The sequence below is a fragment of the Sardina pilchardus genome, chromosome 5, assembly GCF_963854185.1.
Source record: "Sardina pilchardus chromosome 5, fSarPil1.1, whole genome shotgun sequence".
Lineage (NCBI taxonomy): Eukaryota > Metazoa > Chordata > Actinopteri > Clupeiformes > Clupeidae > Sardina > Sardina pilchardus.
In genome coordinates this window covers 27,757,440-27,769,786 of record NC_084998.1, presented here as the reverse complement: position 1 = coordinate 27,769,786, position 12,347 = coordinate 27,757,440, and the positions used below count along the sequence as shown (strand labels likewise).

The window sequence follows — 12,347 nt, the reverse complement described above, 5'->3', positions numbered from 1 at the left end:
ACAATGCAGTTCTATTACCTTACAATAACGACTTCAAACTCATGGTACACTGACATAATACAGAGAATAAGTCTCTGACATTGACAGTGTATGCCCGGAATGCTTGACATTGCACCCCGTAATGATGTTGATCAGGCATGTCCATGACCCTAGTTGTTTTTTAAGTGTAAGTGCTTCATGGTGTTATTTTGACACCAAGGAACATATGGATTTTGAATGGATTTTGTATTAGGTGATAGGCTACACAAGACAACTGTTTTGAGAAATATGTTGCAGCGATTCCATGTGTTCCAACTGGATAAACTGGATTCTCAAGAAAAAGCAGCTGGCTTTGTAGAAAAGTTCTCAAGAAACTTGAGGTTGCTGTGAGAGAGGGAGTGTGTGTGTGTGTGTGTGTGTGTGTGTGTGTGTGTGTGTGTGTGTGTGTGTGTGTGTGTGTGTGTGTGTGTGTGTGTGCACGTTACTCATCTTGCGCTGGATCATCTTCCTAAATCAGTCAGCACCAGTCATTCATAGTTTTGCACTTTTATGATGTAATCACATCACCAAAAGTATTGGTTTTACCTAAAAATCTATCTCAATATCTAAACACCCCATTGACACATTCTGATACAAAATATGAGGGCATTTTCTTCAACCTAATAAAATACAAATGTCAAAATAGCCTACTATTTGTATTTGAAATAGGCCTACATAATTTAAATGCATGTATCCTATAGGCTGCCTAGGCCTATCATACTACCCATCCCTACACAACACACACACACACACACACACACACACACACACACACACACTTTCGCTCACCCACATCCTCACACATGGGACCAAAGTCATCGGTGTTTTGTTTGGAAATTGTTTTGCAAAGAAAATACATTAGACAATACAAATGTGTTTACCTGGTTGACGCATTGATCCGTCTGTGATTGAACCGTCTGTTTAGTCATGTCTACAAGAGAAAACAAAGCAAGTTATGTGTGTCTGCTTTGGTCACGCATAAGGCTACTAGAAGTCATTTCCCAAGTAGCCACCATGAACTTCTGAACGTAAATTTGTATCGGGAACACGGTTTCGAAATTAGGTTTCTGGTGGAAACGAGGACAACTGCGTTTTGGAAGGTCACACAACGTAGTCAATCAAACGCTTTATGCATTACCCTACCGCAAGGCACAGAAGTTTCACGCCAACGTCAAATAACCCCCGGCCGGTGTGTAAGCTAGGACAGAGCAAAGAATTGACGACGCACCCGCAGGTAGGCTACAGTTAGTAGGCTATCGCGTTGACAAAAATAACACACGTCCAAAAGCTACACGACATCGTTTAATTCGTTGCCAACGCATAAAGATGTTATAACCTATGAGGAATCGAAACTCAATAACACTGTTAAAACTCACCTGTAGTGTGGGGTTAGCTCTCGGACGATCAACTCCAATAGCCCCAAATCCAGAACTTTTGTTGACAATATCTGCGCCATAAACGAGTCCTGATTGGTGGTGTGTCAGGTCACATGTTCGCCCTTCCACATGCGCTAGCCAGTACCGGTCATTTGTCGACTGTAATTGATCACGGATATGATTAGGAGCTCCACCAATGTACAATCTTTGGTTATGTATTGGTGAGAAGCCAGTGTTATCCAACCTTTATTGTCCCGAGAGAAACTTGAATAACAAGACCGATAAGAAAATATTAGAGATAGCCTAGGCTAGGTCTATTATCACCGATTTCCACGTAGGGCCTATGCAGTGTTTTGAGTGTCTTGGGGACCCCATAGGTCAGAGCTAGCTGGCCTTCTGCTGAAAAATCAGGGTCTAATGTGTGTGTGTGTGTGTGTGTGTGTGTGTGTGTGTGTGTGTGTGTTTGTGTGTTATTGTAGGCCATACAGAGGTGCAGGAGCTGCAGCAGAAACCCCCCATGACCTCTCAGGTTTGTGAAGATGAACAACTAAGGGCCTCTGGCCGCAGATGTGTGTGTGATAGGAATCAGGCTGTCTTATCTGATTCTATAATGATGTAATTTTGCTATAATAAGTATGACCTCATTGCGTGCAATGTGTAAGGTGAATTCCAAGGGCCACTACTACAGGTGAAAGCAGTCGTCATTGATTCTGTGTGTGCGTGTGTGTGTGTGTGTGTGTGTGTGTGTTCTACACCTCTTAACTGACACTGAAATGATTTGAATCATACTGTGTGTGTGTCATAACTGTGAATATGATTGTCCACCCCTCCCTCAGACACTGGCAACCTGACTGTTTGGTGTCTGACGTGGCCTTTAAAATCAAAGGGCTCAGTTTAATTGCCTAGAATAGACCAGCTCTTTAGCTGTTCACAGCTACACGGGCCGCCAACCGAATATTATACTCAAGTGACATATCTCATGTGAGCTTTGTTTAGATAAGCAGAACCCACATCCTGTCTAACATTTAAAGTTCAACCCCAGCAGCTCGGCAGGAGAGAAAGGAGCGCACATTCCGTACCTCAAGTTCATTCTTCACGCCGTTATTACATTGTATTGACTTGTTTGTTTGTTTGTTTTCTTCATTTGATTTATGTATTGTCATTTTTAACGGGTGTTCCCTCATCAGACGTGCGCTGTGGAACATTCCGTTTCTGCAGTCAGAGGGGTTGCCATTCTCAGGAAAGCCGCTGAGCGTTACTAAAAATACGACCTCAGAGGGCAGATGTGCACCTTAGATAAGCATCTACTGAGTCAGTGAAATTTGCTGATACATTTAAATACATATTTACAATATATCAAATGAGGTAAGTATTTAAATAATTAAAATTACATTAAATTGCACACATTAAATGTAGTCCGTTAACTTTAACTACAGATAACTAGTTGAAATTACACCAAGTTCAATTTAATCTTTTAACTTTAAGTACAGATACAGTGGCTAATGAAATTACAATTAAATGTAGTCTTTTAACTTTATCTACAGATAGCTAATTATAATTACACTAAGTTCAATTTCATCTTTTAACTTTAACCACAGATAGCTAAATGTAATTTGCCATAGTTTCTCTAGTTTCCATTTCCCCCTGTGATCTTGACATGTCACAGTGTCCACATGAAGACTGTAGTTTGCTGTAAATACAGTGTGCTTAAGTGCATGGCGTCTGGTAAGGCTTGTGGTTTCTGCTGTGGTGGAGGGTATGACCTGAGCAGGACGGGTGACAATGGAAACTTCACACTTCTGTTTACAGGAAATCAGACACACAGCTGCAGATACACCAGCAGTATTAGTGCAGCGCTATCTACCATCCTATATGTCAGAATGTGTTTGATGTGTATGCCAGAATGATGAACCTTTTCTCCGTAGGCCTGCTGCTGCTCTACCTGAGTGGGCTCAGAGACGGTAAGAGACGCGTCCTCTCATACAGCGAAATGAGACATTTTCTCCACAGACGCGCATCCACGCTGGTGGGCTTGGAATGGCGACTGTCATGTCCTCCATAACAGCATAGCGATAGTCTCCATCATGTCGACCTGTCTTCTGAGGTGGTCTAAACATGCCGCGACATTTGTCTGCTGATGTGATGAAATAATCTACATTTTCTCTCTAAATATATGGGGGGGGGGGTTTTGCATTTGGAAGAGATATGCTAAGCCAAATAAAGCAGACACAGGCAGAGTACTATAAGAAATAAGAAATCTTATCATCTAAGTGATACCCATTCTCTGGGATGCAGATAGAATATATGCTTTTACTTTTTGATGATGATGTTTTAAAATTTTAGATGTGTTGACTAATTGCTCTGATATCAGGTCATTGTGTGTTTCTCTGAAGGTAAAGTGATTCAGGTGGCTCCTGGCAGTGATGTGAGTGAGAGATGTAAGAGCAGCTGGGACGGAACCAGAACCAACGACATACAGCTGAAGATGGACAACACGGCCCATCTCCTGGTGCAGAACTTTCAAGAGAAAAGACGCTACACATGCTACGATGAGGAGATCATGCTGGAGAGGAGACATGGTAAATTATAGTACAGTATGTACACCACTCTGCATGATGATTCATCAGCTGTAGACAAGTAGAATATACCATTTGCAGATAATTGCACTTGGTGGTAATCAGCTGTAATTTTATGTTAATGTTAATCAATCTGAATTTGAACACTATATTCAGTCCCACATTTTCAGCGCATTGTCATGTACAGTAATTTTATGGGTTTTTTTTTTTATCACAATGGTATTTACATCAATCATAAATTCATAATCTATAGATAGAAAGCTGTATTTTACTGGTCAGTTTACTTTTGGTTGAAATTCTGTAGGAGACAAAGTAATGTTTTCCCATAATTATTCAGACAACACTATAAATTAGATTGGTCGTGCTGATTCAACAGTCTGGTACACAACTATGTGATCATTTGTCAATATATGCAATACTATTTCATGAATATATGCCCAAATTAATGTCACACTAATTTTGAAGCAATTACTATCATTTAAATTAAATGTTATACTTAAATGCAATACACACTTCTATCTCCACATGTATAAATAATGCAAAAGGTATGGGCTGTTTGTGTTAATGTACTGTATGGCCATTCTAGTGTTTCTATTCTTATATCATAATGATAATTACATGAATTACAGTTTTTTCTGAATGCTAAAGCACTAATTGTGATTCTTGTAGCACAATTTCTAAAACTATTAACACATATAGCAAAACCACTCACTGAGTTTGCAAAACTAAAAGCACAAACACTGCTTTGAACTCAGTTTGCAATTTTGTAACACACACTTTGCAAAACTGTAGGCACAATTCACTGCACAACTCTCTTTTTGCGGAACTTTAAACACAACTCACTGCTTACACTCAATTACCAAATGTCCAACACACTCCTAGCAAAATCATACACATGTATGGCTATCATTAACACTATTTTGCTGTCTGGCACATTTTCACATGTGAAAACTGTTTTAGATCATTAGTTCACTTTGCAATCAGCCTAAGCAGTGTAAATAAGGCACAGGTAAGATATCCGTGTGTACAATGGAAGGAGCAGGAAGAGTGAGAATTAGAGGAGGCCTAGGAAGAGGATGTGGAGGTGAAGGAGCGAGAGGGAGAGGACGACAAGGACAAGGAGCCCGGTGCCTTGGACAGGAGGACATTGCATGCAATGTACTGTAGATGAAATTTTGTGGCCGTACCCAGAGAGATGTCATGATGTAGACAGATTTTTTTTGTCTCAGTGAAATTACTATTTTGTGTTTTGACTTTGTATTTGTTTTGATGAGTGTGAACACCAATACATGAAGTTTGGATTCCTATATGTTTACAGAACTATGACAAAAGTATGACCTCAAACTGACATACTGTAGCCTACCTTGTGCACAGAGAAAGCAAAAGCCAGATGTGTCTTGTATTCATACCATCAGTGTGTAGTTGACACAATGTGTGCTGATGGGTTGTGTTTACTGATTGATACAGAAACACCATTTTTACAAAGGTGTGAAGAGTTAATCAAGCTGTGTTCGCTTTTGCAAGAGAACTACAATGTTTTGATAATTTGGTGAAAGGTTTTACTATTTGTGTGTAGAGTTTTGCCAAAATAGCCAATAGTTACAAAAAAAGTGCTTAACCAATCAGAAAAAACTGTAATATGATATTGATAAATATGAGATGTGCATAGGATGATGCTCCACATGTATGTACGTTTCTCTCAGCCTCTTCAGGAGACACCAGCCTGCTGTACAGAGCTGTGGGTCAGTCTGCCCATCTCTTCTGCAAACACCTGGGCTCTGAGAGGTACACAGGCACATGGGGCTGGAGACAACATAGGGGCAGAGATATCAAACCCATCTCTAACAGCTCAGAGCCCTTTACAGGGCGAATATCTAAAATAGGAGGGGGAGATAATGACTTCTCGCTGGACATCTCCTCTGTGGAGTGGGGTGACTCAGGGCTGTTCCGGTGTACAATGACACAGCCGGGAGAAGGCTCAACGAAACAGACATTCTACAAACTGGTGGTTATTCAGGGTGAGTGATTTACAAACAAACACATTTTTTTTTAATTAATTTATTGATTATTTGAATCTTTCTCAATGAATCCATCAATGACTTAATTATTGAGCAATATTGAAGGGAAGAAGAGAACATCAGATAACATTTGCACTGTGTGTGGTTGTGTTTAGGGTTATATAATGATAAGATCGTTTCAGACTGAAAGATAAGCCTGATTGGAGGATAATAAAATAAATGTTTTATCCATGACTAAGGTTTTGGAATGCATTCGTGTTCTTTAATGTGTGGAGACTGTGAATAACGCATTCAATTAAAGTACAGAGTGCAGTTTTCCGCATGGAATACTGATAAGAGTTTGAAGAGGGGAGCATACATGCAGTGTCTGGTGTATTCACACTGTCTCAGCTTGAGGTCTGGAGTGGCTTGACTTCATTAGAGCGGCTTGTGTGTGTGTGTGTGTGTCCTCAGCCACAGTGGAGCCCCAGCGTGTGTATGAGGGAGGAGACGTGACCCTGCGCTGCTCTCTCTCTCACCTGAAGACACCTGGGCAGGTGTGCTGGATTTACCTGGACACCAACAACCATTGCAGTCACCATTACCGTAGTTCCGCGAGTCACTGTGAGACTAACGCAGCTGCTGTCTCTCACATCGTGAGCAACATCAGGTCAGACCAAAGCCAGTGGGCCTGTGCAGTTTTCCACAAGGACACACTGAGAGCTCTGCTGCCTGTCCAGCTGAACGTGTCCAAACACACCACAACACAACAAACCACCACACACACGACGACGGTGCGGAGGGCCACAACTCTGATGGGAACACACAGTGAGAGCGCTGAGGATACCAGTAGTAGCATCACGGCAACAGACCACACAGAGTTATCGGCAGGTGTGGGCTCAAGTTATTCTTTCATCATCCATCCATCCCTCCATCCATCCATCCATCCATTCATTCCTTTACTGTATTGTCCTTGCATTCCTTTTTCATTTTAGTGAGGGAGAAATTACATGTAATTACATGTACATACAAAGAAATACAGACGTCCCGTGCATAATGAAACACTAAATTCAAAATAGCGGTATATTTTGTATTATATATTTAATATTGTTTTGCAACATGTGCCACATTTCACATTTACATTTATGACATAATATACTGTTTAATTGTTACATTTAATAGGTTATTCATTTAACGCTCTGACACACTGCAACAACATTTTCTTTCTTTTTTTAACATCTGTGATTTGCTTTTTTCCATTCGCATTTTCAGTGTGCGTATTCCGCTGAGCAAAATTCTTCATATGTTATGTTAAAATGCTAATGTTAAAAAATGAATAGTCCACTCAGAATAGTCTACGTGATGCACTCACGGACACAGTGGGAACAGCTAACAGTAGTGTAACAGTATTTGTTTGAAAAATGTTGCAAAAACAAGTGCACGCATTAAAGTACAGTAGGCTGTGCATATATGAAAAAAAGAACACTTTTGTCTATACATTTCCTGTTTGTGCGTGGCCAAGAAATATGTCTCCATCATAGGCCATGCTCTTGTTTGGGGCTTGTGTCGTTTGGAGACAGCGTTGTGAGACATGCGATTACATGCAATTTAAAACTGAGTGTAAAACCTTTGAAGTTCTGCTGACTTGATGTTGGTTTTGATTCACAGGTTTCAGAAACTGTGCCCTTATTTCAAATTCAGTGTGTAATCAGTCAGTAGATTATTATTGTTTGAAGGCAACTATCAGTGTTTATTTATTGTATAATATTAATTTTACAGGCAACATTTTCACAGAAAAATAATAACAGCGATAACAGAAACAGCAACAGTATGTGTTGTTGTTATATAATAGTATTGTAATTAATGTTATTTGCTATGTTTGTGATGTTGTTAATGTTGACAATTGATGCTACAACTGCTGCTCAATACTACTGCTACTGCTATATCTCTCAGGAGTGGTGTTGGGTCCCTGTGTCAGGTCATGACTGTGTCTTATTATTTTACTGCAACTGTGTTTAGTAGCTGCTACTGCCCCAGCGCTGTATACATGTGCTCATTACTAAGACTGATAGTGCTGTTGTGTGTCCCTGCAGGAGTGAGTGTCCTACATGTCTGTGTCATGAGTGTGTGTGGCCTGCTTGTGGTCAGCTTGGTGGCTCTGACCGCTCTGCTGCTGTGGAAACTCACAGAAAAAGGTGCTCATGCTCTTATACAAATACAATTACTTGACTTGACTCATTTTGTGCTCCTTGAGAGGATTTTAAACGCCTGTCTTTAGAGGGGCATTTGTTTTCAGTAACTCAGTTCCCTCTTCGGTTTATTTACTTCAATCAACCTTTCTGACGCCTTCCTTTTCTTTTTCAACCAAATGTTTTACTTCTTCTGAATATATTAACTTGTGTTTTATTTTTACTTCTCAGTTTGGACATTTGGGTGGTCTATATAATTGACTGTTTATGTAACTAGTACATTTGACATTTGACAGTGCATCTTGTGTGCTAGTGTGTGTGTGTGTGTGTGTGTGTGTGTGTGTGTGTTAAGTTTGAATTTATAGTTGATGTTGTGTTTTTCAGATGTAGAAGTGTGTGAGGATGAGGATGAACGTAAGACAGCAGGTGAAGAGTCGTGTGCTGAGGGGCTTTTGCCCCACAGAGGGAATGTGACATACGCATCGGTGCACTTCAAGAGAAAACCCACTGAGGATCTGAGCAAAGGTTAGTTCCTCTCCTCTCGTTACTCTCGAAACTTTCAGTTTGAATTAAATCAACAGAAAAAAAAGCATTTCAAAATTTAGCACCTTCTGTTTGCGAGCTGTCAGTTTCACTCGTCTTCAACTACACACTTATGTCACACTTGAAACTATGAAACAACAGTGATATAATTTGTCATACATGCAGTTTGTTATTAGCAAGAGTTTTAACATAATTGGTTAAAAACTGTTTTGTTTTTGTTAATAAATAAAAAAAAAGTTAGAGCAAATTCATTGTTAATCTATCAGCGAAGATAAGGCACAGATGTACTATTGTTATACAACAGCTAATGAGAGAGCTCACTTCTGCCTGCACTTTGTTTGAATTGTATTGTGATAGGAATTATTCAATTATAAACGAAAGAATTATGTGAAGGCCAGGGGAAGAAATTAATTCAAATAAACAGGTATCACAGTCTAATTAGTTGAAGCATAGTTGCATTGTAGTCTGCTGCTGCAATCTAATCTGTGCAAGAAGCACCTATGGCTTCTAGAATGCTGCTGTAATTGTGCTCAATCTAGAGTCCAACTAGAAAAGCACTTTGAGAGTGCAGATCTCCGCCAGCAAAAACATAACCGCCTCCTGGATCCAGATGGTCATACAGATCACTCCTCATTTCAGACCTATCCTGAAAATATGATCGAAATCCATCCATAACTTTTTGAGTTATCTTGCTAAAAGACAAACAGACAGACAAACAAACAAACAAACAAACAAACAAACCGTGATGAAAACATAACCTCCTTGGCGGAGGTAATTAACAGTTTTGTGAGTTCCAGAGAGGGGTGGGCTTGGATTGGACTCTGTGTGTCGGGTCAGTTGGAGATGACTGTGCATGTAATAATAATCTTTAAGCAGCATTATGTCACAACTGAGGGGCCCTGTGGGTTGTACAATATTATGCTCTCTGCAGCCTTGACCTGGAGATAAAGCAGTGTGGACTCACATGTGGATTCTCTGTAGGTCGTAGGTCATGAATGTACAGTGTAGATGGGCTGATCTTATGGAGACGAGTGTATTGTGGTGTGTGATATGCTACAAACAGTCAACGGTCAAGTCAAAGTCCTTTTCAAAGTCTATTTGATTTAGTTTAATTTTGTTTTCAGGTGATACACCAGATTCAGTTAATGCTTAAGGGCTTATTCATTTGTATTTCTAAAGACATTTGACGGTGTGAACAGTAATTTGCTGCACATGCACACACCACACATTCACACACACCCGCACACACATACAGTACTCACACTCACTCACACATACACGTTTTTTTTCTATCTTTTCTATTTTGTCTACATTTTTGGTTGTCACAGCATTTCATATTTATGTCAATATGTCATGTATAACATTTCACTATTTACTCCGGTTGTTTGTAAATACTGTACATCCATCATAATTAATTTATCATATCTATTATGTGTCTATATACATGTATCTATAATGTTTTCTGCCATCTTTTTCTGTTGTTTTCAGTTTTCTCACATGTTGCACCTACAGATCCTCCTGCTGTAAGTTTATCTCCAGCGTCTATGTATATCTATATCCAAGCAAAGGTAAACTGCTCTCTTATCTAATTGGTGCTGTTTTATCTGGGTTTGTTTAGGCTGCTGGTGGCACTGAGGAGGAGGATGTCACAGTCATATACGCTGGACTGAAGATGAATTCATGCATTTAAAACAGAGACTCATTTCATTGATTGAGAGCAGTCTTACTCAGAAGTGTGTCTGAGGGATAAATCCTCTGGAGTAGCCCTGTGGTGTCCAAAACCTGATAGTTTGGGTACAGTGTGCGTCGGGGTCCGGTTCGCCCTGTCGGTCCTTATTTTCCCGATATTGACCAGCGTTCTGCTACATTATCCCTTACTTAACTCACCGCAGAACGTTGGGGAGGCCCATTCAAAGTGAATGGGAGCTCTCTCAAAATTCTAGAGAGCCGTATAATAAGCAATAATAAGCCATATTCTAAACGTTATATATTATGTGTTATATTATGTATTCTGTTTATGGTGGCCTTGTTTTATGATGCACATCATACCCTTGTAAATATAAGAAGAACAGTTGCAACCGCTTGTAAGAAGAACAAAAAGTAATAAAGTGTGATGTGAAATAATGGCAATGTTGACTCATCACCAAAACAAATGTAACAAGAGACTTAAAAAGAAAGTACTGCATTATTGTAATTTACTTTAGAGTGAACTACAGTGGCTAGCCTTGTACAACGCAAGATATTGTTAACCATATCCAAAAATACTAAAGTAAAAAATACAAAAGTATAAATACTAAATGTCTCAAAAGCTTCACTGAATCTAACTACATGTAACAAAGGTGGGTCTTATGTCTGGCATAGTTTAAAGGTTTGAGATTTTTTTTAAGACAGAAAAGGAACCTATGCAACATTACATGATACTAATTCAGCATTAACTGAATGAACCAATGTATTATCAATCAATCAATACAGTTACATGCAAGGAAGCAAAGCTAAAACAAACAAACAAAAAGCAAACCGGCAAAAATTCATGTCCATGCAGCCAGTCAGAGGAAATGGATCACAGACACAGTAGGCTATGCTTGCGTCGCATGTTCAGCCTCAGGCAATTTTAATCACAGTTGAGCATAGGCTGATTAGTGCCATCTAGTGGTTATAGTCCTTAAACTAGACCCCTCTAATTTTGATCAACCACAGACTTCTGAAGTTTGCCTACATAAAAGCTACCATCTTTGAGATTCGATATCTTTCGATTTCGCAATGGGAAAAATTTTGAAATATGGCACCTGTTTAGCTCTCTTGAGGATGAAGAAGTCTGAAATGCAGATGTTTTGCTCAAAACACTTTTGTCCCCTGCATGCCTTTGAGTTGGTACTGTCAGCTTCAATATACCTATGACGGCAAAGTTAGATTTTTGCAACCAGAGCTAACTTGCAATGCAACTTGTCAAAGGTAGTTACTGTAGCTTCAAATAACACCCGGATCTCCTTATATGGGCAAAGATGGCAGCTTTGGTTCCATTTTGTAGGAAAGCTTATCTGATGGGAATGTCAAGGGCATTTTGACAAGGTAGGCTACTGTAGCCTACTATCCTAGAATTAGAAAATATGTGATCGCATTGCATTTGGGATGCTATTACCATCCTGTTTATATAAAATTATATGCTTATGCACGGATATCTTAGGTGAATAAGCTAAACATTTTTTACTAATATCCCCGCAAAGCATAGCTGATTATTTAAATTAAGTGATTATTAAGTGATTAAATTAAGTGATTATTTTCTGTTTTGCAAGTTTTCTGAAATGTGTAAATGAACCATTATCTACTGATATGCAAGCTCAACATTCTTGTTTTTATTTTATTTTGGACATGCTAGAGTGGAATGTTATTCCTCTTCAGTAACAGTCAGTTTATGGTAAAATAGGCATGTGTGTTTCTACCCCATTGTGAGCTTGTAGATCTGTCAGTTTAAAGGTGCAGTCAGCAATGTTGCAGGAAGTTGCATTTGTTTATGTTTATGTTTAAAGTTATCAACAGACTCTTTTATCCAAAACAATGCACATTATATTTTAACCAAGGACCATATGAGACACACCAGACAGGTACTGTAGCTCGGTTTCCTTTACAGTACTCACAGAACAGGCAGGT

The 12,347-nt window shown here is 39.4% G+C and overlaps 2 protein-coding genes across 2 annotated transcripts in view; one reads left to right on the top strand and one right to left on the bottom strand.

The window, feature by feature from the left end:
* The window catches only part of faxdc2 (fatty acid hydroxylase domain containing 2), an 8,353-nt gene extending 6,853 nt beyond the window's left edge, over positions 1-1,500 (bottom strand). The window contains exons 1-2 of the mRNA XM_062537181.1: positions 1,395-1,500; positions 900-949 (exon numbers count right to left, since the gene is read on the bottom strand). Of these exons, the coding sequence (XP_062393165.1) occupies positions 900-947 (48 nt within the window). The 5' untranslated portion in view covers positions 948-949; positions 1,395-1,500. The remainder of the gene's footprint in view (positions 1-899; positions 950-1,394) is intronic.
* Positions 1,501-3,157: 1,657 nt separating this feature from the next.
* Positions 3,158-10,817, top strand: LOC134080866 (uncharacterized). The gene is made up of 8 exons (XM_062537477.1): positions 3,158-3,355; positions 3,788-3,973; positions 5,674-5,988; positions 6,442-6,858; positions 8,061-8,162; positions 8,541-8,681; positions 10,188-10,222; positions 10,318-10,817. Exons 1-8 carry the CDS (start codon positions 3,298-3,300, stop codon positions 10,387-10,389), a joined length of 1,326 nt encoding a protein of 441 aa, XP_062393461.1. The 5' UTR covers positions 3,158-3,297; the 3' UTR covers positions 10,390-10,817.
* Positions 10,818-12,347: the final 1,530 nt, after the last annotated feature.

Coding starts and splice junctions, on each gene's coding strand:
- LOC134080866 (XM_062537477.1), top strand. CDS start 3,298: ATGATGAACCTTTTCTCCGTAGGCCTGCTGCTGCTCTACCTGAGTGGG. Junction 3,974..5,673: donor CATGCTGGAGAGGAGACATG/GTAAATTATAGT, acceptor CGTTTCTCTCAG/CCTCTTCAGGAGACACCAGC. Junction 6,859..8,060: donor CCACACAGAGTTATCGGCAG/GTGTGGGCTCAA, acceptor GTGTCCCTGCAG/GAGTGAGTGTCCTACATGTC.